At 43.4% G+C, this 26,872-nt stretch overlaps 2 protein-coding genes across 6 annotated transcripts in view; one reads left to right on the top strand and one right to left on the bottom strand.

Annotated features, from left to right (window-relative positions):
* LOC127354815 (protein dachsous) overlaps positions 1 to 2,883 on the top strand; it is a 49,435-nt gene extending 46,552 nt beyond the window's left edge. For both annotated transcript variants that reach the window (XM_051385052.1, XM_051385051.1), the window contains exon 28: positions 2,330 to 2,883. In XM_051385052.1, coding sequence (XP_051241012.1) covers positions 2,330 to 2,417 — 88 coding nt within the window. In that variant the 3' untranslated portion in view covers positions 2,418 to 2,883. The remainder of the gene's footprint in view (positions 1 to 2,329) is intronic.
* Positions 2,884 to 3,870: 987 nt separating this feature from the next.
* The window catches only part of usp34 (ubiquitin specific peptidase 34), a 53,516-nt gene continuing 30,514 nt past the window's right edge, over positions 3,871 to 26,872 (bottom strand). Inside the window, exons 28-78 of one of the 4 annotated variants that reach the window (XM_051385045.1) lie at positions 26,596 to 26,811; positions 26,349 to 26,474; positions 25,992 to 26,114; positions 25,706 to 25,789; positions 25,473 to 25,559; positions 25,107 to 25,307; positions 24,932 to 25,014; positions 24,805 to 24,845; positions 24,556 to 24,680; positions 23,902 to 24,054; positions 22,829 to 22,933; positions 22,646 to 22,740; positions 21,977 to 22,281; positions 20,875 to 21,038; positions 20,570 to 20,635; positions 19,863 to 20,009; positions 19,245 to 19,301; positions 18,595 to 18,672; positions 18,342 to 18,436; positions 18,062 to 18,234; positions 17,810 to 17,960; positions 17,618 to 17,696; positions 17,481 to 17,534; positions 17,296 to 17,391; positions 17,146 to 17,210; positions 16,989 to 17,064; positions 16,300 to 16,347; positions 16,125 to 16,190; positions 15,922 to 16,002; positions 15,674 to 15,759; positions 14,505 to 14,748; positions 14,061 to 14,135; positions 13,723 to 13,874; positions 13,477 to 13,630; positions 12,873 to 12,917; positions 12,647 to 12,751; positions 12,241 to 12,388; positions 11,836 to 12,140; positions 11,389 to 11,718; positions 10,041 to 10,198; positions 9,816 to 9,894; positions 9,305 to 9,431; positions 9,054 to 9,161; positions 8,749 to 8,853; positions 8,359 to 8,483; positions 7,200 to 7,323; positions 7,039 to 7,118; positions 6,812 to 6,952; positions 6,401 to 6,541; positions 6,015 to 6,171; positions 3,871 to 5,461 (exon numbers count right to left, since the gene is read on the bottom strand). In XM_051385045.1, coding sequence (XP_051241005.1) covers positions 4,683 to 5,461; positions 6,015 to 6,171; positions 6,401 to 6,541; positions 6,812 to 6,952; positions 7,039 to 7,118; positions 7,200 to 7,323; positions 8,359 to 8,483; positions 8,749 to 8,853; positions 9,054 to 9,161; positions 9,305 to 9,431; positions 9,816 to 9,894; positions 10,041 to 10,198; positions 11,389 to 11,718; positions 11,836 to 12,140; positions 12,241 to 12,388; positions 12,647 to 12,751; positions 12,873 to 12,917; positions 13,477 to 13,630; positions 13,723 to 13,874; positions 14,061 to 14,135; positions 14,505 to 14,748; positions 15,674 to 15,759; positions 15,922 to 16,002; positions 16,125 to 16,190; positions 16,300 to 16,347; positions 16,989 to 17,064; positions 17,146 to 17,210; positions 17,296 to 17,391; positions 17,481 to 17,534; positions 17,618 to 17,696; positions 17,810 to 17,960; positions 18,062 to 18,234; positions 18,342 to 18,436; positions 18,595 to 18,672; positions 19,245 to 19,301; positions 19,863 to 20,009; positions 20,570 to 20,635; positions 20,875 to 21,038; positions 21,977 to 22,281; positions 22,646 to 22,740; positions 22,829 to 22,933; positions 23,902 to 24,054; positions 24,556 to 24,680; positions 24,805 to 24,845; positions 24,932 to 25,014; positions 25,107 to 25,307; positions 25,473 to 25,559; positions 25,706 to 25,789; positions 25,992 to 26,114; positions 26,349 to 26,474; positions 26,596 to 26,811 — 7,008 coding nt within the window. In that variant the 3' untranslated portion in view covers positions 3,871 to 4,682. The remainder of the gene's footprint in view (positions 5,462 to 6,014; positions 6,172 to 6,400; positions 6,542 to 6,811; positions 6,953 to 7,038; positions 7,119 to 7,199; positions 7,324 to 8,358; positions 8,484 to 8,748; positions 8,854 to 9,053; positions 9,162 to 9,304; positions 9,432 to 9,815; positions 9,895 to 10,040; positions 10,199 to 11,388; positions 11,719 to 11,835; positions 12,141 to 12,240; positions 12,389 to 12,646; positions 12,752 to 12,872; positions 12,918 to 13,476; positions 13,631 to 13,722; positions 13,875 to 14,060; positions 14,136 to 14,504; positions 14,749 to 15,673; positions 15,760 to 15,921; positions 16,003 to 16,124; positions 16,191 to 16,299; positions 16,348 to 16,988; positions 17,065 to 17,145; positions 17,211 to 17,295; positions 17,392 to 17,480; positions 17,535 to 17,617; positions 17,697 to 17,809; positions 17,961 to 18,061; positions 18,235 to 18,341; positions 18,437 to 18,594; positions 18,673 to 19,244; positions 19,302 to 19,862; positions 20,010 to 20,569; positions 20,636 to 20,874; positions 21,039 to 21,976; positions 22,282 to 22,645; positions 22,741 to 22,828; positions 22,934 to 23,901; positions 24,055 to 24,555; positions 24,681 to 24,804; positions 24,846 to 24,931; positions 25,015 to 25,106; positions 25,308 to 25,472; positions 25,560 to 25,705; positions 25,790 to 25,991; positions 26,115 to 26,348; positions 26,475 to 26,595; positions 26,812 to 26,872) is intronic. The other 3 variants (XM_051385048.1, XM_051385046.1, XM_051385049.1) reach the window with 3 other exon arrangements.

Genomic DNA, 26,872 nt, shown 5'->3' with positions numbered 1-26,872 from the left:
GAGACTGGAAACCATCAACTGCAGTAAAGTTGGCAATATATTCACAGATTGGTGAGAGTACAGTAATTGAATATCTTTTGTGATATCTCTTTTCATTATTGAAAATTGTTGACGGTCCCTGCGCACTCCTCTCACAGCCAGGTGTACATAGAGGTCAATGTTATTGGAGCATTGATGAAGTTGGAGCTCGTTGTGTGCTTTACTACGGTTGGAAAGAGGCATCGGCTGTGTTTTAAAAATGTCCCGATTGTGAGTTATTGATGCGGGAAGTTCCAATCTGTGAATATATTGCCAACTTTACTGCAGTAAACCACTAACGTGCTTCAGACCGGCAGCTGCGTGCTAACGTCAGTGTTGTTAAACGGCGCCATCCGGGGACTCCGGTCGTAATCCTGAGAAATTATCAAATTTATGGAGAGAATTTTGTTCCTTTATTATTCAATCAAATAGAATAGATTTGAAAGCAAAAAAGAGATTTGAAAGCAAAAAAGAGTAAGTGGCAATCAAAAAAAAATTTTTTGAGATGGAAACAGAACAGGTTGTAATTGAAAAAAAAATATGAGAGAACATATTTCTTCAAATTCAATCAAAACTAATGTTTGTAAGTAAAAACATACGACCATTTTGCTTCCTCTTTGCTTGCGAGTTCTAAAGTTTTGTTCAACTGCACTTGATGGGCGGGGCCTACGCTGGTGGACGAGAGAAGAGTTTCTATTGGTTGGTTTGACCTGGCCTGTTGCTCTTGAAACGTTTCCCAGAAGTAATGAATTGCGCTATATATCGTTGGCTACAGCCTGCCGTACATTCACAACAACAACAACAACAACAACACAAGTAATGAATTATAATGCCCTGCTGCTGCAAGCACACTGATCAGCAGCAACATGATTGTCTCTGCTAGTCACGGCCTGAGCAGAGTAGCCTAATGAGTGAGTGAATTACAGGGAGGCGTATACAACAAACACTTATAATCTGATTATACAGATCAGTGGTGCTGAAATTTGCTTTTCTCTTCTGTAGCCTACACATTGTACATCTCTGAGGTCAGAAGCATCATTCTGCTGCTCCTGTATAGACCAGTAATGCTGGCTGGTTAGAAATATGTGCGTGAATTTGTTAAATTATTCGCCACGTGTGTTTGTTGTATACGCCTCCCTGTAATTCACTCACTCATTAGGCTACTCTGCTCAGGCTGTGACTAGCAGAGACAACCATGTTGCTGCTAATCAGTGTGCTTGCAGCAGCAGGGCATTATAATTCATTACTTGTGTTGTTGTTGTTGTTGTTGTTGTTGTGAATGTACGGCAGGCTGTAGCCAACGATATATAGCGCAATTCATTACTTCTGGGAAACGTTTCAAGAGCAACAGGCTTCTCCAAGCAGCACAGCACAATGGAGAAGTGGGTGTAATGCGGAAGACGTAGCCAGGTCAAACCAACCAATAGAAACTCTTCTCTCGTCCACCAGCGTAGGCCCCGCCCATCAAGTGCAGTTGAACAAAACTTTAGAACTTGCAAACAAAGAGGACGCAAAATGGTCGTATGTTTTTACTTACTTTTTCAATTACAACCTGTTCTGTTTCGATCCCAAACATTTTTTTGATTGCCACTTACTCTTTTTTTTGCTCTCAAATCTCTTTTTTGGTTTCAAATCTATTCTATTTGATTGAATAATAAAGGAACAAAATTCTCTCCATAGAATTTGACTTTAAAATCTGAATATTAACGTCACTGTTCTGAATTATTTTCCATTGTTGTTAGAAATCCTCCCCCCGCACGCTGAGAACTAACTTGCCTCATTTCCACCACAAAGTACGGCTCGGAGCCATTTTTGGGTTTTCCATTGGCGGTAGTGGTGGAGGGTACGGAGGGTCGGTGGCAGCGAATGGATTTTTGTTTTGAAATAAAAAACAAATCGACTACCATTTATAAACAGGGGAACTAAACACTTATTTTATTTATTTTAAATTAAAATGGAAAATAAAAAACGACCCTTTTCCGTTTAAAAAATAAAACCAAAAAAACTTTCCCCCTATTTATAAATAGGAAAAAACATACACATAGAAATAACAAATAAAAAGCTACCAATCACAATTTAACAATAAAACAACCAGAAAAAAGTCGATCAGCTGAGAATCTCCGACTACCTGCAGTGAAAAAGAGGCTCGTGTTCACTTTCTGCCATTTTATTTAAAGTCACTGTGTGCAGTCGTCTCCCCGAGGACAAGTCACAAAATCCACTTTCAACTTAAAACCCCCCAAAAAACTTCCTGTTTCATTAAAGAAAAATTATAATAAAATTTTTTCTGTATGAATAATTTGTGTTGCAGGAACAGACTACGCCACAGGAGAGGAGACAGGAGGAGGAGGAGCAAAGAATTTATTGGTTTAACCTTTAATGATCAGTCTACTGAGTAATATTTTAATTTAGTTTCTTTGTCTGTAAAATGGCTGCCATAAAGCAAACTGAACATTTATAATTTAACAGAAACTGTGTCACCTGTTTCGTTTTGCAGCTTTCTTTCGTTTTTCTATTTAATGCACTTTATGAGCAAAAAATGTAAATAATAATATGAATGCAGCTGTGCAGTAAACCTCCATTCAACTGTAAATAACTAAATAATACACTACATTATACTTTGAAAGTAGAAACTGTTTTTATTTCACACATTGCAAAGAAAAATTACAAAGAACAAAATGTTTCATATTCAGAGCAACCGGATATCAAACTGTTATTCTGCTTCATTTTATAATATGATGTGAATATTACGAGATTGTCCTTCGAAGGGTTACATTTTTATTTTTATAAATATTAACTTTATTGTTTGTTTTGTATTAGTGTCCATAAAATATTTACCTGTCTGAATAAACTAATTGTATCATCCAGAGCTTGTTTGATTTCCATTTATATATATTTGTTTTCATATATTTTGAATGGTAACGACACCCTGAGGTATTAAAACATTTATTTTAGGTTAGCGACTCACATGGCTATTTAACTAGAAGCAGGACCAGAGATATTGTGATGGCAGCGGGAGGTATAATGTGTAATAAATGTGTGTAAATCTGTTGGTAGGGGGGGTCTATATGGAAGGTTTGTAGGTTTGTAGGAGGGCGTCTGTGAATGTGTCTGTATGGACTGGAAGTGTAACCGCGGTGATTTATTAACATCTTATCATCCTGGAACGAGAACCACAATGGAAATGTTATTTCTCTAACTTGAGTGTGTACATATTCCTTAAAAACATGTCGAGGATAAACGCACTCGTCGCACTGTTAGAAGGTAAATACGGATCTATTTGAGAATCTAATTTGACCTTTCTGAGGTGTTAACTTCTGATTGTATGCTGCAGGTTTTATAGTAGTTTGTCAGCACATAGTGTTTATGTACACCTGCTTTCATTACATGTTCAGGTCCAACACAGTCTGAATGTATTCAGGCTTAAAGAAGCTGCAGTCCTGCACATTTTGACTTTAAACACAATAAAACAATGTGTTAAAGGCTCATATAAGCAGCTTTTATAAATGATACTGTACTTACACATGTGTTACACTTACTGTACCAGGCTTTGTGATCCCTTTAGCTTCCCGTACGGCTCCACTGCTGCTGATGTGAGCGTCGCTCTGCAGCCTGGAAACATTTAAAACACTCGGATTTCTCTGAAACTGACGCAAACTGAGCAGAAAGGGAAAGAAAGAAAACCTCACAGCTCCACAATGGATTTCAGTTCATAATTCTTCATATTAAAACTGTGTTTATTAATTTATTCTCTATTAAAATAAAATCAGAAGAAAATCAGAACACAGCAGAAGAAGCAAAAATAAACAATAGATTATGGAATGTACTTCACTAAAGAAAATAAAAGCTCCAGCTGGTCCAACATGGGGGCTTTATTTCAACCACAGTCAAATAAAGCACCGCTTTTTTATATATTCATATATATATAAAGATATTTATATATATATTTATATAGTTTTCATATACACCTTCAGGCAATGACTAGAGAGGATTCTTTACAGAATCAAGTTTTCTTGTGGTTCTCTTAATTTACAGGTAAACTCAGTTTCTGGATAATTAAACCACAGAAAAAGTCAAGGCAACTTTTCTTTTTGCCTCGTTCATAAAGTACAAAACTGGCACAGAGGACGACCATTTTTATACACAGTAAAAATGCAATAAAATTAAATTACATACAGAGGAGACAAAAGTTCTGTAAACCTTTCCCCGTTACAGCAAATAAAATCACTTTCCAAAACAAATTCAAATCAGTATAAAACACACCAAAAAAAAAAACCAACAAAACAAAAACTTTTTTTTTTGCCCTTTGAAAAAAAATGTGCTATAGCTTGTACGACTTTTTCTGGTTTTCTTTATTTGTCAAACGAGGGGGGTTGGGGGGTTTGGGGGGGGGTGGGGGGGTCGGCTGTGCGTGGAGTCAGAGTTGTACAGAGCGAGAGACGACACGGCGGAGCCACTGAAGCTGGAAAAGACCGACCGACTGAACATCAGCAGAAGGCAAACGGACAGCAGCACGAACAGCAGGAGGAGAAAACAGAAAACCAAAAACAGGAAAAAGTTTTTTCCTCTGAAGAATTCAGATTTCTCCAAAAGAGAAAAAAAAAACAAAAAGAAGAAAAATTAGTTTTTGTCAAAGATCTCATGGCGGCTGTGAGTTGATGATGTCATGAAGAGGGCGGGCCTTTAACGGACAGTTTGGTAACTATGGCGATGGTGGCTTCCACCGTCCTGTACAGCATGTCCAGCATGTCGGGCGGGGGGCCGGCGCTCGGAAACACCTGCGAGGAGGAGGAGGAGGAGGAGGAAGAGGAGGAGGAGGCGTGGCCGCTGCAGCCCTCTGGCCCCTCCCCCGTCAGCCCGAGCGCTGATGGGAAGGCGGCGTCCTCGGAGAGGGGCGGGGCCGAGCTGCCGCCGGTCTTAGAGCCCGCCTCCTTCTCTTCCTTCACCTCCTCCGACGAGGCGGACATCGCCTCACCCCTCCTCCCCTCCCGCTGCTCCGCCTCCTCCTCTTCTCCCCCCGCCATGTGGCGCTGCGGCTCGGCCTCCTCCCCCTGCACAAAGCCCTCCCCCGCCTCCTGCAACAGGGAGGAGGAGGAGGAGAACGAGGAGGATGACGATGAAGAGGCCTCCATTTTCTCCTCTTTCGGGGAGGAGTCCAGGTTCCCAGAGGAGGTGGGGGCGGGGTCAGGAGAGGGCGGGTCCTGCTCCGTGCCCGGGTCGATCAGCGAGGAGGAGTCCCGCGTCTCCGTGTCCGAGGTGCTGGTGGGCGTCAGCGCCTCCTGGTGGTCGGGCTTCGGCTCGCTGCAGGGCGGGAGGGCCGAGGAGGAGGAGGAGGAAGAGGAGGAGGTGGAGGCCACGCAGAGCGGCGCCGCGGCATCACCGGCTCTGTCGTCATCACTGCTCACCCGCCGCCGCTTCACCGGGGTCGCTCCTTCGTCCTCAGCTGACACACACACACACACACACACACACACACACACACACACACACACACACACACACACACACACACACACACACACACACACACACACACACACACACACACAGATTAACTAAAGGTTCAGTTCTCTAATTCCGTTTTGGTGCCATGAAGTTTTGTTTTTGTTTGTTTCAGCTGTTCAGTCGGTTTTAGAGGATGTGAGTGAAACACTGAATATCTGGACGATAATGGTCATTTTATTTAGTGACAGACGTTCACACACTGAGCTGAAGAGCGACAGCTGTAGAGTCTGTGTGTTTTCACCTCTAACTGCAATGAATTCTGGGTTTCTTCCAACTAGGAACAAGGTGACTCACAGAGGATCCAAACAAGACAAACTCTGGGTTTCTGTTTCTGTTGAACTGTGTGTGAAGTGTGTTTAATGAAGAAAAGGTGTGATTTTCTTTTCTTTCTTTTCCTTTCTTGACAGTTGGTGAGTTTATTTTGTTTGTTAAAAGTGTGTGTATGTGTGTGTGTGTGTGTGTGTGTGTGTGTGTGTGTGTGTGTGTGTTACCTTTGGCCTTGTGGTCCTTGGCCTCGAGCTCCAGAGCGCTGCGCTGCTGGACACAAACACGACAGCGACCCAACAGCTCCTGCAGGGCGGGGCAGAGAGCCGGGTCAACGGCCTGAGGAGGCTGGACGGAGAGCAGCAACACCAACGCCCTCAGGTCCTGATGGGGGGAGAGAGAGAGAGAGAGAGAGAGAGAGAGAGAGAGAGAGAGAGAGAGAGAGAGAGAGAGAGAGAGAGAGAGAGAGAGAGAGAGCAGGGGAGAAAACGACACAAAAATGAAAACGACTGGAAAATATTAATTTATAGAAATCACAGAAAGAGGTGCAGTTTGATCTGCGTGTGTGTCTGTCAGTGTGTGTCTGTGTGTGTCTGTCAGTGTGTGTTCGTACGGCGTTGAGCAGGCCGCTGGTCTTGCTGAGCTCCAGGCGGTGAGCTGCCAGCTCCGGCTGCAGGCTGCTCTGTTCATTCAGCAGGTTCGTCACCAGAACGCCAATCAGGTTGGAGCAGCTGGGACCGGACAGCACCTGGACCTCACAGACACACACACACAGACACACGGTTGTTATGGGGACGTCACACAGTTACAGCATCAGAACAGTTTAAAGATCTTAATATCCAGCCATGAAGGAGTTATCAGTATCAATATTTAACTTTCTCTGCAATCCTTTGGTGCATTTTCATTCAGTTTTCACCAGATGAAATAATAATAGACAAAATATAATCCGTCCATCAGATATTCCCACTTTATCCCGGCTATGAATCCGGTACAAACGGAGACAGCTGGAGCTTTGTCGGCGTACCTTGTGCAGGAAGCAGGTGAGGAAGGAGTAGGCCACGTTGTTGTTGAGAAACGTCCTCTCGTCCATCAGGATGCACTTGATGTACTCGCTGAAGGCCGGATCCTCACACAGCAGCTTCACACACGTTTTAGCCAGGACAGACTGACAGACAGAGCGACGGTTATTCATCGGGATTCTTTATCTGTAAAATCTGCAGCTTCAATCTTTAAATTTAAAACATGACCCACCTGAGACTGACAGAGCTCCGTCCACAGCTTGGGGAAGAGAGCGAGGTGAAGAGGAAGTCCTTCATACGCTATCAACACGCCTGAGAGACACACAGAGGGAGTCATTACATCATGTGTGTATGAACAGTTGTATGACGCACACACACGGAGATGGTACGTACTGAGTTTGACGAGTGTGTCGGTGAATTTCTCGCAGTTGATTGCGACGCGACACAGCAGGTGGATGAACTGGTGGTAGGACAGGAAGTAATCCAGCAGCATGCGGTCGTACACCTCGTCTTTACCCTGAGACAGACAGACAGACAGACAGACAGAGAGAGTTTAATAGCAATATCAAGCCCCTGCAGGTCTTAAAAAGCGGATTATTTCCTGTGAATATTGAGTTTTTGGGAACATTTAACACTATTTTCTGTCTGTATTAGGTTTTTTTTAATAGTTAACCATACAGAGTTTAAAGGCTTCTTTTTTTGACACATTCAGTGTTTTCTTCTCATCGTTCTCTTTGGTCTCTGCTTGTTTTAAGATTGAGGGCTCTGTGAATATAACTTTTGTTCAGGTTTTCAAAGATTAGAGCTTTAAAAATAACAATTTCATTGCGTTGTATTCACACAAACAACAAAATGCTGAGATAAAAGCCTACTGTGTTTATGTTTCTTACATCCCTTAAAATTAAGAAGGCCTTGTGACCCCCCTTGAAGCTTTGACGACACCTAGTTACATATGAATATTAAACTAATTCCTGCCAATAGATCCTCCTAAATGTTAAACACTGGAGCTTTAGGCTCGTTTTAAATTTAGTTTGATTTCAAAATGGTTATTTTCCATGTCCATCATGACGTCTTTAAAAGTTTTGTTTCGTCCAAACAACAAAAATATTCAGTTTATCGGGATAAAAAATCCTCACTGGAGAAACTGGAAACATCACAACTTTGGCTCTTTATCTTGACAAACTACACAGCGATTAATCAATTCTAAAAATAATATTCTGTTGGTCAGCTGATCGGTTAATCCAGTGGTTCCCGACCTGTGGGTCGAGACCACCACTATTGGTCAACAAAGCTTCACAGTGGGGTCGCGATGCCTTCTTGATTTTAAAAGGATGCTAGGAAACTGCTGATATCTCGGCATCTGCTTCACTTCTAGTAAATTGTCTAACAGAACAAAGACCAAGCAGCAGGGACGACAAAACACTGAGTCTGTCAAGAAAGAAAAAGTGTGTGATTGTAAAAAATGCTAAAGGATACACACTACAGACAGAACTGTGCCATAAGTTAATAAAACATAAAACAGCAGGGACAGAGGAGTTGGAGGTGAGCGTACCTTGCTGCTCTCCACCATGGAGGGCAGCAGACACATGTTGAGCTCCGGTCTCGGGGGTCGGATGTTATTCTTGGCTCCCATCAGCTTGATGTTCTCTCTGCAGGGCAGGTAGGGGCCGAACGACACTGTGGACAGAAAACTCACCTTAATATCAGGATTTAATTATACTATGATAAAATACATTTAAAGAAATGACTCAAAGATCTGTGAGCCTTAACTCTTTCCTCAACTTTATTTTTATGAACCCTTCCTGGGTGTTTGTTCTTGCTGGTTGTAAACAGCAAAACAGACGTATAAAAACAGGAATAAAAAGAAGAAGATAGAAAGCATCTATATAGTGATAGTGATAGGCTGGAAGGCAGGAGAGGTGAGGAAGAGGAGGAGACTCACTGGGGATGTTGCTGTGGTGGTAGGTGCAGTGGTTGTGCTGCAGGAAGGGGACCAGAGTGTGCAGGAAGTCATGTGGACTCAGCAGAACCAGTTCCTTCAGCACGTCTGCAGGAACCGGAACAAAGAGCACAAAACATTACACACAGCCAACCTTCTCGTCTATAACTATATATATCTATAACCATCACGTCCAACGTTCAACGTCTGTAAATTCTGCATACTGGAAAATAACAACCAGCATTAAGAGTGTGTGTGTGTGTGCGCTGTGTGTGAGTGTGTGTGCGCTGTGTGTGCGTGTGTGTTACCCAGGCAGGCGTTACGGAGCTCTGGCGGGCTGTAGGAGTTGAGGAGTGTGAGCAGCTTGTGGGCGAAGTCGATCCTCTCCTGCCACTGGATCAGAGCCTGCTTCACATCTGGACGACAACACACACAGAAACATCTGCTCAGAACAAACACACACACACACACACACACGTAACAAACACTCGCGCTGCCGCATTACGCTTCGTATCTCAGCCTGCTCTTTCAGTTTCTGCGAGCAGGGCGGCGCTCTGACCTTTGCGCTGCAGGTACGGCCTGGTGGCTTTGAGGACAGACAGGAAGATGGAGAGCAGCTCCACCAGGTCTCCAGTGACGTGACACGCTGTCGCCTCGTGGTACATCATGTGCAGAGTGTTGAAGGACTGCAGGGGGACAGACGGACAGAGAGCATCTTTTATTCACGAGATCAACAACTGTAGAAAGCTCAAACCATCAGCACTTTATTAGGCTTTCAAAGTTAAGTTTATACTTTTAATTTTGTTGTTCAGCTTAATTAAAACTCAGAGTTGTCTCTAAGCACAGGAAAAGGGGATTTATAAGACAATATCACAAAACATAATATCGCAATGTGATATTTACTATCATTAATGATGTTAAAAACAGAGACATTAATGTCACGAACAAAGACCTTAATGTCTCTGTTTTTGTGTCTGTTTTTTGGTTGTCAACTCATTATTTTGAAACATCAAACTAATCGTTATATTTCAACATTTGATGGACAGAGGGGATCCTGGTCCTGATCGTACTTCAGTCATAAGGATGAGTCCTCTGTTGAAGACCACCAGCAGCCGGTCCTCGTCATTCTCCAGCAGAACCCTGAAGGCACTGAGAGGAAGAACAAAACCAGCTGTTAGGATGCAGATAATATAAGCTCCTGAAGGAAAATGTATTCAGTCTGTGTGTGTGTGTGTGTGTGTGTGTGTGTGTGTGTGTGTGTGTGTGTGTGTGTGTGTGTGTGTGTGTGTCTGGACCTGATGAGCGTGGTCCAGCAGGAGCGGCCATCCAGGCAGCGCAGGTAGCAGCTGATGGTGGTTTTCTTGAACTGTTTGACGTCCTCCAGCTCTTCTTCTCTCATGTCGGCTCGCTGCGCCACAAACAGCTGCATCAGGTTGAAGAGCTCCTCCACCGCCTGCAGGGGGCACACACACACACACACACACACACACACACACACACACACACACACACACACAACACACACACACACACACACACACACAGACACACACACACACACACACACACACACACACACAGACACACAGAGTTCAGTGTCCCTAGAGTCTGATCTAAACTGCTTTTCTATACGTGGCAACCTGAGTTTGGATAGATATCATCATTTGGAAACACTTCCTCCACATCGGGCAGCCAAAGGCCACATTTAAAACATGTTTCATGAAGAATATTATATATAAAGAGGATTTTAGTAGGATTTAGTGACATCTAGTGGTGAGATTGTACATAGCAACCAACCCTCAAGCTACAACAGTGGCTGCAAAACTCACAGAAAACACAAAAGGCCCAATCTAGAGCCGGTGTTTGGTTTGTCCGTTCAGGGCTACTGATGGCGGCCTTCATGTTAGAGGACCCGCTTCCTCTATAGATAAAAACATCTCATTCTAAGGTAACGACAACACAAGGATTCCTATTTTCAGGTGATTATACACTAATGAAAACATACCTGAATATTACATTTCATTTCTGACAATAGATCCTCAATGTGACACTATTTGAATAGTCCAGCTCTCTCCTATTGTATGTATGAGCTGTAGGTTTTTGAAGAGTCTCTCTTGTGGAAAATAATCTATACGGACTTCCTGGTTAAATAAAGGTTAAATAAATACATATTTTTTATGTTTCTGAACATTTTTTAATCAAACTTTTTAATTAGATTAAGATTAATTATTAATTAATTAGATTTTTATGTTGTCTGTGTTTTCAGACAGATTTAATTCATTTGTATTTGTATAACATAGACCTCATGGGGTTTATCCTGTGTATTGATCTGAAACTGAAACAAGAAAACAACCGCCATGGACAGAAGAAGAAACAGAACATGAAAATGTTTTTCTGAAGAAACACCTTGAAAGCCCTCATTGGTGAAAGACTTAAATATCTATAAATCAAACAACAGCAAATGTTAAATGTAACAGAAAAAACCCCAAATAATCAAAACCGATGATCAGAGTTGTTTTGGTTCTTTCTTTCTCCATTTATTTCTGTGTATGAACGGATGTAAATATGTATCCAACGGTGAAACTGGAGGGAGAGGGTATAATGTTTGATTCTGTCTCAATAATAAAGAGACTCTCCACCTACCCCGGGGTACTGGCTGGCGTGTGGCGTCAGGTTCTTGAAGGCCCACTGGATGTTCTGGTGCGAGGCGAGCTGACGGGTGAAGGCGGGCGACTGCTCGCAGCACATGCGCAGGATGCCGTAGTAGGCGGGCAGCATGCCGCGGTTGAAGAGCACCACCTCCTGGTCGTCATGGTCGGCCAGGATGTAGTTGAAGGCGATGTTCTTGGTCACCACGGGGTTCTGCACCACCAGGCGCACGTTCTCCGGACAGTCCACGCACATGTTGTACCAGAAGGACAGCAGTGCCTGCTTGTTGTGGTTGGTGGCGATGGCCGGCTCCGATAGTTTGGGCTGAAGAGATTTTATATTATTAAAGCTGTATTATATAGAACTAATATCTATAAGTGGAGCTCTGAGGATTTTACTACTTTAAGAATTAAAAAAGTGCAATAATAAGTAGAAGAGTACCTGGAAGAGGTTCCAGAGGTCCATAAAGTAACCAGAGAACATGAGTTTCTCCGTCTTAGAGATGAGGCAGTAGGTCATGAAGCTGAAGTACTGAACCAGCTTGGTGGTGCCGTGAACGCTGGCATCTACGTAGAGCTTGGCACGTCCCAGCAGCCCCAGCAGCAGGTTGTAGACCTGGTGGAGGACCACGGTGGTGTCGGGCGACAGCGGCAGCTCACGGGTCGGTAGGTGGAGGGAGCGCGTGGAGCGAAACATCTGGCGGAAGGAGTTGCTGGGGATGAGGGAGACGAGGAGGTACGCCGCAGCTGGAGGGAGGAGAGACAGCTGCTGTTAGGACCAGGGAGCAAACCGCAGACGAATGACACAGTGGACCTTTAAACGAGCCATTCTGACATAAACACTTACAGGTGCGGACTCGGGGGTAGTTGTGGGCCAGCAGAAAGCGCTCCACCCAGTTCTCCATGTTCTGCAGGACCCAGCTGTGGGCCAGTTTGTTCCTGGGAGTCTGGACAGCCAGCCAGTCCAGACACTGAGACGGGTTGTACTCGATCACCTGACAGGAAGAACGCAGACACACATGAAGATAACACAGAACGAAATGAAAGACAGCCGGCCCGTCTGATGAATATTAAACCTCCTGCCATTAATCTGCTAACACGAGAAGATCTGTTCCCTGCTGACTGGACGTAACAGAAAAAAACACTGAATAAATAAATAAAACACGACTGAAGATAACAGATGAGAAATGTAAGAAACGTTGAAGAGAAGAAGAAGAACAGTAACTTCTGTGACACCAGCTGAAGTATTTTACCTCCCAGATCCTCTGGAGGATGTAGGAGGCGAACGAGGGCATTCCCGGGGGTCCGCCCGCAAACTCCATCAGCATCGTCAGCAGCTTGAAGAAAGGATTAGCAGCCTGATGGAGGGAGACGAAGAACAAAAGGAGAACTGATAAAGCATGTGTAGAGCTTATTATTTAAATACCACATATGTTAGATTAAATTAGTAGTAAAAAGTCTCATCTGTGCTGTGTTTACCTCAGGAGTCAGCTTAGCGATGGAGGTGAAGAGCATTGACACAATCTGTCAGGAGGACAATTATACAGTCAGTGTGATAAAAGAGCAGCAAAACCTGTAATAGGACAGTAGCAGGATAGCAGCCCCTCACTCAGAGCCCAACATGTCTGCAACACAACTGCAGTGCATTCTGGTCTATTTCTGTTTCTGTGATGGATTTCTCTCTGTATGTTTTTGGGCGATTATTTGTCAGGATGGACAGAAGAATCAGGACTTTTCAAGGACTTTTTCTCGATAAAACAGGACAGCACTTCGCGTTAGCTCACTTTTTAAATTGACCATCCTTTCAAACTCCCCTGGAAGTTCAGAAAATATCTGTTCTCCATTTTAAATCAGACAGAAAGAACATACATAACATCTTGAAATATCCAGAAATACACTGAAAACATTATTTAACTGTTCAGAGCAGATTACAATCAGTGCAACAGGATAACTTTATGTACTTGTATTTCCTCTTTCCCTTTCCATAACACGTGATCTTATACACATCAGGGGAGATCAGTTTAACATGCAAGTACATTTAAACATTAGCATCGTGTCATTTCCTGTGCGTGGTAAAACCTACGTGCTCGGCCAGGCGGTTGTTATAGCGACAGAGGCTGAAGATGAGGTTGCAGGTCTGCCTGATGTTGATGCCATCTCTGATGTGCTGGAAGAGGAAGGGGAAGCCTTTCCCTCCGGTCAGCGCCGCCATGTCGCTCTGGGACAGAGTCAGGTGTCTGGAGGTGAGAAAGAGAAACAAAGAGTCGTCTGAATCCTCGAGCCGCACTACAGACACTAATATTTGTTCCATCAGGTCCTGAAGTCGTACCTCTCAGAGCGAGACTGCTCCACCAGCAGAGCGATGAGGGCGATCATCTTCTCCAGAGCTGCAGGACGATACTTCTCCTCCGCCAGGGACAAGATGTCTTCCTCCTCGTCCTCCTCCTCTCCTTCCTCCTCCGAAAGCACCTCCACCTGAGGCTGAGGGAGGACACTCATCATTTACTCTCTTCCTTCAGTGTTACTGACATATAGATTACTAAATATACAATGTAATACATCTACAAAAGGGATCAATTATCACATTTAACAAGTTGGAATGGCAAGACATGAAAGAAGTTAAGTTTAGTTCAGATCTCAATAAAAATATTCAGTGTGTAAACTTACATTCTCAGGTCCTTTGGTTCCCATGTAGAAATGCACCATGATTGAAATGGCTTGTAGTGACAACAAGAACTGACTCTGGAGACACAAAAAAAGACAATGACATGACTTGATTTACACAGAGATTAATTATGTTTTTAACAATAACTTCTTAGAAATAATTGAATCCTATTTTCAAAATAAAACAAAGAATAATTACTCTTTAATAAGAGTAACAAGTGGTGCGGAGGGTCCTGGAAACAATTTATTTATGTGCTTCATATCTAAAAACAAGAATCTAACCTGATAAAAACCTTTACTTTTGAACAATTTTACTTCATTAAATTCACTAGTCTGTTATCTGTTGTGTACTGATACTTGGTCTGGGGTCTCAGTCGGCTGTCAGGCTTCCAAGATATTTATTCTAACAACATTTAAAATAAACTGAGATTTCCCAGCAGTTAGTACCACTGACGAGGTTTTTGGCTGAGTGGACAAACATCTTTCAGACTCAAAGATCAAACTGTAGAAGTTCGGACCGACCTCCTCCTCTCCCATCTTGGCGAACTCGTAGAGGAAGGCGAAGTACTCGGTCAGGTGTTTGCTGTGGGGCTTGACGCCGTGCTCCATGATGGACAGCAGGGTCTTAACGAAGCGAGTGACGCAGGATCGGCTGCCGATGTCCTCCACCGGACCGTCCATGTCGTCAGAGCTGAAACACGTGAAGGAGGGAGATCGAGGGAAGTTTTTAAATGCAGGTTCAAACGAAACACGATCCAGTCTGGCACATCTTAAATGTTGTAGATATAAGAGATATAAAACATTAATATAGGAGCAAACAGCTGTTCTCTGTGTAAAGATACAGTGTCACATGGTGTCTCAATCTCTCTGCCTGTGATGTATCGTTGAATGAAGTTACGATGTTATGATGCTCTGCGATGTAATGAGTGTTTTTGTCTCTGGAGTCTGGTGGAGAGTGATAGTGATATTACGGCTGTTTGTGGTTAAACTAAAGGTCTATCTCTGTAGGGATCCTTTCCATAATGCTGTCAGACACTGACAATAACAACCTGAGTCTGTCAGTGGCAGAAACAACTTTTAGTGGACAGACTTTGATTAGTTAGCGTTATTTTCATGAATATTTTCACCTGTAACTCTAAATTCAGGATTTATTTTGACCAAACCAGAGTTGGTGATTGTTTGAAAGACTAACAGAGACAGTTTTGGTGAGTTTTATTCTGTTTCTGTCCCATTGTATTTGGTCTGAGATGCTGGTGCTCTCGTGCGAGATCCAGTAGCAGGTGGATGTTGTATTGTTCAGTTTTGTGGAGCTATAAATCTTTCTCAGAGTCCAGAGTGACAGAGACAATGAGTGACACACAGCTCCTGTTTGGATCTCTGTCGCCATCTGAAACCACAGACACAACACTGTCTGTTTGTGCTGCGATTCTCTACTGGCACAACCAAACTGAGTTTTTATTTATCATTGAATCTTCTTATTTTAAAGATCTGATGTAAACTTTCTTAGAATATTAAAGTCAAAAAACATAATTTTAAATCTAAATATGAAACAGCTTGTGAGTTTTGATTTGAGTAAAACATTGAACTTCCAATCCGACCAATCAGGTGTGACATACCCGTCCTCCATGCCGGGCTGCAGGTAGAGGTGAGCATGAACCGGACGCAGCCTCTGGATGACGTGAATACACAACCTCTGGAACATCTGGAAGAGATTTTGTGACATGAGACGATATCAGGATGGAACCTCAACCAAAATAAATATCTGAGGGGAAAAACCAGGTCACAGGATAGAGGAGTGAAAACCGGAAACAGGAACAACGGGGAATAAGGGTAAAATAAAGTTACATCAGACACTGTAACTCACTTGTCTGACAATCTGATTGGGGCACTTTATGAGGATCTGCATCGGCCACCAGTTGTCATCTGCCATCCGATCCAAAAACCACTGAAAGAGAGGAAAACATGTAAACAAACACAAAAAGGGTTTCTGTCCTGCATCCAATAGAAACACCACATAACAACAAAGACCTACAACACTAAAGGTAAAACATAAAGCTTGGATCAAACCTCGCAGGCCGCCTGGCTGTTGTTGAACTGTTTGGTCAGGAGTTCAATCCACTGCAGCATGGTGGGCTGGAGGTAACAGAGCGGGAAGGACACACATCAGTCAGTTTGTCTCCACGTTACAGACGTCCAATGGTCACAAGTTAAATGTCCTACAATAAGGCTGAGTGAGCATTACCTTCTCCTTGGAGTGAATAAAAGTCTCAAGGACAAATGATGTGCTGAGCTGCAAAGAAAAGAACATTTAGATTAAAGACATGAACTCTTTCAGGGGGTCTTTGGCTGAAATACACAAAATCACTCAGACAGAACAGTTTACTTGTGTTTCTATTGACAAAGAGGCAGAAATATTATTTTCAAGGCAGCAGTTTGACATTAAAATAGCTCCTGGGTCAATAAAGCGGCAGAAATATGGACCTAAATTCTACTGTATCTAAAACTGCAACTAACTATCTATTTTAATTTATTTCATCATCAACTGCTGCAAAAGTACCAACAGATTATCATTATACTGTTCATGGCCATTAATTTATGGATGGATTTAGCAGCCTAGGTTCAAATTTCAAGTCATGACAAAGCTTTTTTTGATTGTTAAAGAAGCAGAAATGTTCTTCTTCTTATGGTAATATGGTGAAGTGATACCTCGTTTTAAGTTTTAAGTTTAATCTTTAGTTTTTTTCCTCAGAATATAACCGACCTCCCCGGGCTCCATACATTTTTAATTATTTATTTGTTTACATGCAACTGCCCTAACACACCGTTGTAGCGTGTCAAACAAAAATTTTGATGCTAATTTCTCCTAAACTTTCTTTTAGTGTTAGAAAAAAGTAAAAAGTGACAGTAAAGGTAAATGTGTGTGCTGCGCACCTTAGCAGTCATGAGGGAGACGGCTTTAGGGTCTGGTAGAGTGCTGGGGATGCTGCTGCAGAGCTGCCACATGAAACTGACAAAAACAACAAACATAAGCAGCTGCAGAAGGTGAATACAAAGACTTGTGTATAAAAGTAACAGATCTGATACCCACCCAAAGTATGTGTGTTCAAATATATTTTTATCCTGGAGGAACTGCATGTTGTCGTGCCAAATCCACTGAAAGGGAGACAGACATGTACATTTAAACATAAATATAAATGTATTTATATCATTTAAATTTAAAAAAGGAGACCCACACTACCTCCAGCAGGTCAGGAGAGACGTCAAAACTAAAGTCCTTCCCGTTCTCCTCCTCCAGCTCCACTCTTTTATAGAAGAGCATGTAGGCACTGTGTGTCTGCAAGTTCAATCAATAATTCATTATTACCTTCTGGACCGTTTGTGCCAGTGAAAAGCAGCTAAGACAAAGACAAAAATCATCTTCACCTTCTCAAAGGAGAAATCCATGAACTTGTCAGTGACGGAGTCGTAGGTTTTAGTCTGAAAGATAAAAAGAATGTCAGCGAAATCCAAAGTGACGGATGGATTAATGTGAATTATTTTCCATCGGCTGCAGCTCGTACCGTCATTTCTCCACCGAAGCACTCAGAGGCCAGCTGCGCCGAGTCGAAGGGCTTCACCTCCGCATCGTTGAACAGGTACCTGCAAAAAGTGTTGTTTTTAAATCAACCTGAATCAGAAACATGCTGATTTCTGGGTAATTAAGTGCCTTTAATAGCCTAATTATTTCTTCTTTAACATGCTCATGCCCTCACCACTTGTTGTTCTTGTAGGCGTGAGGGTTGACGATGTCTCTAATGAAGCTGTAGTAATGGCCGCCGTCTGCTGTGCCCGTGTGCACCGTGACGCCGATGAGGTCGTACTCGTAGCTCTCTGTGATTTTTGCCTCGCCTTCTTCCCGAAAACCTGAAGCACACGACAAACACCGCTCAGAATTCATTCATTGTCCACACCAACCCTCTTTATTATTTGTGTCACTCTGATCTTCCTTTGGTGTTTGTACGAACCCTCTTTGCGCTCTCCTTTGCCCATGAGGAAGTCCTCGGTGTAGGGCGTCATGTCGAGGCGCAGTGGGAAGGAGAAGTGGGTGTTGACCTTCTCCTTCATCATCGTCACCATGTTGAAGGTGTATCTCATGGTGTTGAAACTCAGGATCCGGGGCAGCTTTTTGAAACACGCTCTGTGGGAAGGAGACACGAAGAGTGGAGAGATGGAGGGAGATTAAAGGATTTATCACACAGGTTTAACATTAACTGAACAGATCCGTGTGTTCAGGTGTATTCTGACCTTTTCTCTGCGCGAACCTTCTTGCCACACTGGGAGCAGGTGTACATGTTGTCGCCCTCCAGAGTGTCCTTGATGGTCACCTCATCCAAAGATTCCTGAATGAAGACAGCAGAAACCGTTAGATTAGAACCTGAAAGAAAACTACAATATTTCCCTCTGAGATGTGGAGTGGGAGAATAGAGTTGAATAAAATGGTCAAACTTATAAGTTACATTCCACCCCTGGCTGATACTGATGTGTTTTGTATACTCACGTAGATGTTCTTCATATCCGCCACCTGACATCTGACAGTGTAAAACTCCTCTGCAGTCTGACTGACGTGGTCACAGTCCTGGAGGATGGACGGCGCAAAGTGTCACTCAAACTGTCAAACACTGACATTTTAAACTCACCAGAAAGTCAACTTTATAACTCTTGAACAACTTTAAACCTCTGCACTATATCTGGAAAATGCATTCTGAAGAGTACTTCATGTATAGTGTCAAATAAAGCTCTTAAAAAAATCTTGATAATTGATGATCAGTCTCAGAAATACTTTAAATTCAATTCAATTTTATTTGTATAGCGCCAATTCATAACAGAAGTTACCTCAGGACACTTTCCAAATAGAACAGGTCTAGACCGAACTCCTTATAACATTATTTATATATATATATATATATATATATATAGAGACCCAACAGTTCCACCATGAGCAAGCACTTGGCGATAAAGGGTATATAAAATAAAACAAAGAATAAAAATACAAATAAAGATGAAATTCTACATATAAAAGGGAATTAAAGCAGATATTAAAACAGGATTGAGACAATTCAATAAAAAGAAGCTCAGAGGTTTAGAGCTTCTTTATGGTCACACAAATCGTAAAATTCCTCATTTTAAATAAAATCTCCTCAAACTCACCAGAGAGACCACATTGTTGGTGATGACACCTCCAAACAGAGTCTTCACTGTGTTTTTCTGTTAGAACGGACACATTCATTAAATCACATTTTCATTCAGACTTTGTCGAGATGTTGAACTCGTGCTGTTTAAAATGGTCCAGTGTGTGCACTTTAAATCTCTCTCTTCCAAGCACGAAGGAGAAACTACGGTGGCTGTGAAATGTGCGAAAAACGCCGCTATCTAGAGCCAGTGTTTGGTTTGTCCCTACTGTAGAAACATGGTGGTTCAATATGGCGGACTGCACGGAAGGTGATCCGCAGCATCGTCAGATGTAAAAGTCTTGAAAACATTAATGTTTCCTATATTTGGGTGCTTATACACTAAAAAGAAAAAAAACCATAATATTTCTGCCAATAGATGCTCCTAAATGTTCACTAGACCTTTAAACATGTAAAAGATATCAATTTGGTTGGTTATCATTGTTGTTTGTGTGTGTGTATCTTTGTTTGTTTTTATTCCTTTAATTGCAAAGTACTAAATTCAGTTAAATATCAGGGTTCTTTTTAGGTTTGTTGTGTGTGTGTGTGTGTGTGTGTGTGTGTGTGTGTGTGTGTGTGTGTGTGTGTGTGTTTTTACCAGCTCCTGGGACATCTCCTCTATCTTTGTGATGAGGTCGGTGAAGAACTCGGTCATGTCTTTCTGCTCCCCAGTGTTGAGAGGCTGTTTGTCCATAGTGTACGTTTTACAGAACGGCCGGGGGTTGTACGCTTTCCGCTCGCTCTCCTGGACAGACACGCAGACAGAGGAGGAAGAGGAAATTTTAGATGCAACAGTTGTAATTCAGACTTAAACATTGTCATCAAACTGTCTACAGAGTGTCTGTGACAAACTACACAGCTAAAAAAAAAAAACAATGGAGAAACAACATTTTGGTACTTTATGGATTTTTTCTTTCCTGTGAGTTCAAGCTATTTTCTTTGGTCTTCAATATTGTGCCATTTTTAACAACGGCCACACAACGAGTCAAAAACAAAACTGCACTTGAATCAAGGGCAGCTGTTTGAAATGTGAAAGTGTAAGTGCACCCCCTAAATTCCACTAGCCCCCTACCCCCAGAAAATTAAAAAAAAGAAGCAGAGGACAATCACTATAGGAGGTCAGTTACAGTTACATAGGTTTTCAGCTTAAAACAAGTGGTACTCTTTAAAGTATTAATGCTTTTAATTCAAAACAAAACTCTGACATCAAGCTACTCTGCTTTCTTTGATTTACATTTGTCATTCGCAAAATCCAAAGTAGAGGACGATGAAAAGGACAGTTGGAGGTATAAACGGAAAACTCACCATGAGATATGTGAACATCTTCTGCAGTTCCAGCAGCGTGGTCTTGTGTTTGATATCCTCAGCGTACTACACACACACACACACACACACACACACACACACACACACACACACACACACACACACACACACACACACACACACACACACACACACACACACACACACACACACACACACACACACACACACACACACACACACACACACACACACACACAAAATGAGAATCTACACTCTGTCTTTAAGGTGAATTGTGCTTTCCTGCTGTGCTCTGCCGTCAGTTTGTCTCGCAGGTTACTGACCTTGGCCGTGAAGACGGCCTGGCGGGCCTCGGGGATCATGTAGAGCTGCTGGATGGTGGAGGCCAGGTAACAGGTTGCTCCCAGGTTAGTCAGACCCACGAATCGGCACTCGGCCCGAACGTCGTCGTGAGGCCAGTAGTCCCACTTGTACGGGGCGTGAGAGGCTAGAGGAAGAATAACGGAAGATATTTTTGATGATGAAACAGAGATATATCACCAACTCTACAGTTTTCAGCTATTTTTTAGCTCGTAGTTTTAAATCATGTTTACTGTACAGTTCACTGACTGCACAGGCTGTCCCAGTGTCTCCAGCATTAATCCCACCAGAAGGACAATGACTCAGAGAGACAGACTGAATTTACTGTAGCAAAGCTCAAATTGAGTCAGATCATCGTCTCAGAAGACTTCTGACACAGAGTGTAGCTTGCACTACTGTAATAATCAACTGAATACTCAACTTTTATACATCAGGTGGACAGAAACTGCAAATAAATGATGATGTTGCTTTATTTGTTGTGTCGGTCAATGTGTAAATGTTTTATAAGATGTGTGTCAGTCTGCTTGTTTTAACGTCACCTAGTGGACAAAAAATTAATGAATGTGACCTTTAAAGGTCAAAGTAAAACTGCCTTTCATTTTCTGCATGCAACTGAGGCGATTATAAGTGATAGGAGTTTGCATTTGGATGCAGTATTTCCATACTTTAAAGAATATAGAGCTGTTGTTTCTGGATACTTGCCATGAATACATGACCTGTGGTATAATGTTGAAAATGATGAAATATTTACTGCATTCTTTCCAGAACTCGGGGGTTGCCTGATATGGAAATAAGGTTACAACAAAATTGCTGAGAAGAGCTTATTTATTACATCAAAATAAAGTTAATTCAAATTAAGTTCAATTTGTAAAAGTTTCATTTAAATAAAAACAAATGTGGTAATGTGGTGTTGCATGAACTTTGAAGTTGAAGCAAACTGCAATACAGTACGTACTTGGTCCAATAAATGTAAGTGACGCGCTCAGTTTTCTTGGGGGTGGAAATGTCTCGTCTACCTCGTAACAAACTGACCAGGTAATAAAGTGTAGCTGCCAGCGTCCTCACCCTGCATGTGCTGTGACATAACCCAGTTGTGGAGCAGCCGGTAGTTCTCCACCGAGCCCTTCACCGTCTCCACCAGCAGGTCGTAGGCGGCGGCCCGGGCAGCGTGGGACTTGCATTTGGGCTGAGCGCGGTCTGCCAGGCTGGGCAGGAGGAAAAGGAGGTTGTGGACGTCCCGCAGGAACTCCTGACCCTCGCGGGAGAACTTGAAGGGAGGCTTGTGTTTGAGGACGCTGGTGGCGAGACGCAGGAGGCCGGTCAGCCCGTCGTCCTCGATCGTCCCGTCCTGCTGGTCCAGGATCTCACGGCTGGAGGAGAGAAGAACACGGAGGTCATGACGGGTTGGTGTTAAACTTTAGCCTTGTGACGCAGCTGGACTCATGCAAGAACCCGTCTTGCCAGGCGTCAAAGTTTGACATTTAAATCAATGCAATATAAACTTTTACATGTATAGTAAACATTTCATAAACTGTTTCTGGTTTTTGTCATCTGTTGAGAACAACATAATATGATATGAAACAGATTACACATACCCAAAAGAAAGGGCGGCACTAACCCTCCTCAAAATAGAAATAAACCTACAATAAAGCACTTGCAGGCGGTCAATACACCAAACTATCAACCCAGATCCGCTTATAAAAAGCTCCTGTATTCAGTATTTGACTGTCTGACCTCCTGATGCAGTCGGCGAGGTGCCGGGCGAGAGCGTCCAGGTCCAGCAGGGTGGTCTGCATCGAGCCGGCCAGCGACAGAGAGGGAGAGACCTTCTGTGAGTTCAAACAGACCAATACTAGCAACAGCTCAATGACACATCACAGCAATAATAAAGTGAAGCGACAGAACTGTGGCTCCCACCTGGCTGGCGTCTTTAACGTGGATGTTGTCGATGAGTTTACAGAGCAGCCAGAAGTATTCTTTACAGCCCGTCCGTAACAGAGGCTCCTCTTCATAGTCCTCCACCTGCGGACACACGTGTAATCATCAGACTCCCTCGTTGGTAGCAAAGCACACACATTCTGCATATTTTGATAAAAGATTGATAAAGTTTGTGAAGACTTGGGGGGCTTCAATGTTTGTTTTCGCAGCATCTCACACTCAAGCACTTACTATGTGACGTCAGCTAAGTCTGTGCTGAGTCAGGGCTTAGGTCTTAGGGGGGGGAATTAAGGCCCTGACACACCGTCAGTGAGCGTCTGTTGCCCTAGTTTTTGTGGTGGGTTCCGCACGCTATGCTACTTACTTCAAGGACAAGCATCACCTGAAATGATGCTTTGAAAGAACAGGTCACTTTATAACACGGAGAAAGATAAAACATTGAAAATGGATGTCCAGAGCAACGTTATATGGTACGACGGCACACAACTTCCACATGTCACCGCCATAAATACTTGGATTGATTCTGCAATGCAGGTTTTTGAAACTCTTTCCAGCCAGTTATAGCAACGAGAAGCTGAGAGACGTCGTCAGTCTTTTTTGAGCTAAAGGTTTAGAGAGGACACTAGGCTAGGAGTAAAATGGGCCCAAGATTTAAAGTGTTTGCAAATGTTTTATGGAGGCAGGAAAATATTTGTTTGACCTCAGGGATTTACACAATGACTCTTAGTGAGTAATAACTTAGTTTACAAGAAAACTCCACAGGGCACCTTTAAAACCAACGATAATCAGAGTGTGTCCCAGTGTCTCCAGCATTAGTCCCACCAAAGGGAAAATGTCTCAGAAACAAACTGGTTTCACTGTAGCAAAGCTCAAATTGAGTCATATCATTGCCCCAGAGGGCTATTGACACAGAGTGTAGTTTGCAGATGAGTTTCCTGTGTATGTGTATTTTCTTCCATGAGGTTCAGCTTGTGTGTGTGTGTGTGTGTGTGTGTGTGTGTGTGTGTGTGTGTGTGTGTGTGTGTGTGTGTGTGTGTGTGTGAGGGACCCACCCTCAGTGGTTTGAGGGCCTGTGCGTCAGGCAGGAACTTGAGGAGCGTGGAGGCAGCGAGAAGCAGGAAGGATCTGTTGATGGACTCTCCGCCCTCCAACCCCGACAGAGAGAGCTTGTAGAGGCCGTTACACGCCTCGTGTCTGACAGCCGGCTGAAAACAACAACAACAACAACACGTCAGACAACAAACTGATACAAGCGTTTAGTAAACTTCTATAATCAGTTTCTTGGATCTGAACCACAGTTGAGAAGTCTTTTGTTTCACGAGTAGAAATTTCGCTGTAACTTAATCTTTGCCTATGCTCTACTGTGGTGTTCATACAGGTAAGATGACATCAAGGTAAAGATAAACATGGGCTCAGACTTATTTTTGTTATCAGGGCTCCACAGTTTTGGAGAGAATGCTCCAAAATTGTATAGCTAGGAGCATCGGTGCAACATGCAAACATGCCCTTGTCTTCGTTTGTTGTTTTAGTCATCATTGTATGCATCATGTGAAAGACCGGGAGGGAGCGAGAATTGGTGTGTTAGAGGCGTGAACTGTCACACACTGGACCTTTAACAATGAGTTATAAAGTGTTCATTAGTGAGCTTTGGAGGTGCTGGCAGGTGAATCTGGTTGCTTTCTGTGTGGATGTTTGGACTGGCTCACCTCAGGCACCAGCAGGGTGAGTTTCTTCAGCCAGTCGTGAAGGTGGTCGCTGTCGGCCAGACTGGACTTTACCGTGGAGGAGCAGTGAGCCCAGCTCACCAGCAGCCACATGGAGTAGTGAGTCACTTATGGAAGAAAATGAAACGCCACAGTCATGTCATCAGGTCTAAGACCTAAAGTCATATTTAAGACATTTTAAGGCTGTAAACCCAGATTATTGGACTTTAGACTATAAAAATAAGTTCTCACCTTCATGACGAGACCTGTGGTCAGACTGAGCCTTAAGAACTCTGTTAAAGAAAAGACAACATGTATATTATATACGTCATATTTTAAATAACAGAAGAATGTGTTTTGTACTCCTGTATTTTGTCACCTGTGTGCGAGGTTGTCGTAGGTGTAGGCCACGTTGATCAAACGTTGGATGAGGTTGGTGCCCTGTACGAGGCTGAGGAACACCTGCAAACCAACAGACAGATAATCAAGTCCCAGTCCCAGTCTAAGATAATCGCTGCTGCTCCGTTCGTTCCTCCAGCTGGGGCAACATTTACCTCAGTGAGCCGAGGGATGTGCAGGCCTTTCCCGTGCTCTACGGTGGACTTGCGTGATTTGCCCGGCCACGCCCGCTTGCGTTGGCTTTCGGCGAGGCCGGACCAGGAGAAGACGTCGTGGTAGGCCAGGTCCAGGTCTGCGGGGTCCACCGCAAACTGGCAAATCAACTTCAGCAGGCAGGCCAGGCAGTCCAGCAGCCACTGCAGAGGAGACGGGTCGCACATGAAGATCTTTGTTCCAAAATCAAATCATTCCTTCTACTCGCACTTTAAAAATTGTGTGAACGAACCCAAACCAGCTGAGAATTTTTTTAATCTTTGCACTAAAGTTAAAACTTTAATTCAAAGGGTTCTAGTCTCTCTCACCACAGTCCAGGACTCCTGGTCTTTAGGCTCCAGGATGCCCGAGTTGAAGATCTCCAGGAGCAGCTGAAGACCTCCAGACGAAACAAACTGGAGGAGAGAAAGAAAAAGATTGCTGTTTTATTAACATCTTTACTTGAACTACTCATATTTTAAAGACGGTTAATGTCTTAAAGGAGGAAACTGTTAAACAGCAGGTCGATGTGGTTTATCTCGTCACAGATGATGTGTTGTACCTTGCAGCTCCACGTGTTCTTGCTGTTTTCTATCTGATCCTCACTGGAGTCGTCAGAGTCTGGATACAGATCGCTGTAGCTGCCCTGGAAACACACACACACGTATGTACAAGAGTAAGAAAAATATGTCTAATTCAAGTGACAGAATGATAATCAGGTTTCCAACATTTATCAGCCAATATGAAGTATCACTGATCAATCAGTATCAGCCTTTATTATCAACTCTGTTTTCCTGCCTTCACACTGTACAAAGTAAAGACTGTACAGATATCTGTGTTTTTCTCACAGTGGACTCCCGGTGGATGCGTCTGTTGGGTTTGCCCAGAGCCTCGATGATCTCCAGAGCGTACAGCAGCTTGTGGGGACTTTTTATCCTCAGCAGCTCCTTCCAGCACAGACCCTCACCGTTCTACACACACATACAAAAACAGTTCAGTCATACAGTGCTTGACAGAAGAACAATTTGAATTTGTGACTGCGTAGTTCATCAAACTCTGCATTTCCTCTTCTCTGGGTATGCTTGTTGAATGTTGGTTCAAAAGAAATAAACCCCTTCTCTTTGTGAGGGACTGACACCAGAATTTATTGTTCAGTTATTCTGCCGTTAACTGGTGAAAGTTGTATGGTGAGAGTGGTGACTGACCGCGTCGTCAGAGATGTTCTGGAAGGCCTGCAGCATCTTGGGACACGTGGGAAGGAGCATCAGCAGCTCCCAGACCCGACGAGACAGATTCTCAGCATGGAGGTGAAGCTCCTCACACCGTGCACTCTGCACGGACACACACACAATCCTTTTATTTGAACAATCCTTTATTTATTTTATTTTTTTGCAGTCATTACAAGTTGTAGGTAACCCTTCTACTGTAACACGGCCGGGCAAAAACACCCACCTCAGGATTTTCGTGGACCTTCTCGGTGTTGGGGCTGGGCGGTTTGAAGCAGGCCAGCATCTCCAGCAGGTCGAACAGTGTGGTGAGGTGCGGCTCCTGGAGGAGCAGGAGCATCGGGATGTGCTCCTTCTGGGGAGGAGGCAGACAGGAGGCCGGCAGCTGGATGCCCTCCCCCTTCCTCTCCCTCCGCGGAGCTCCCAGAGACACAAACACCATCTGGGAACAAACAGACAAACATGACGCAGTGATGATTCGTCTGCGTTTGTGCATTTCAAAT

Source organism: Dicentrarchus labrax, unplaced genomic scaffold (assembly GCF_905237075.1).
Source record: "Dicentrarchus labrax unplaced genomic scaffold, dlabrax2021, whole genome shotgun sequence".
Lineage (NCBI taxonomy): Eukaryota > Metazoa > Chordata > Actinopteri > Moronidae > Dicentrarchus > Dicentrarchus labrax.
This window is presented reverse-complemented; position numbering and strand designations above follow the sequence as displayed.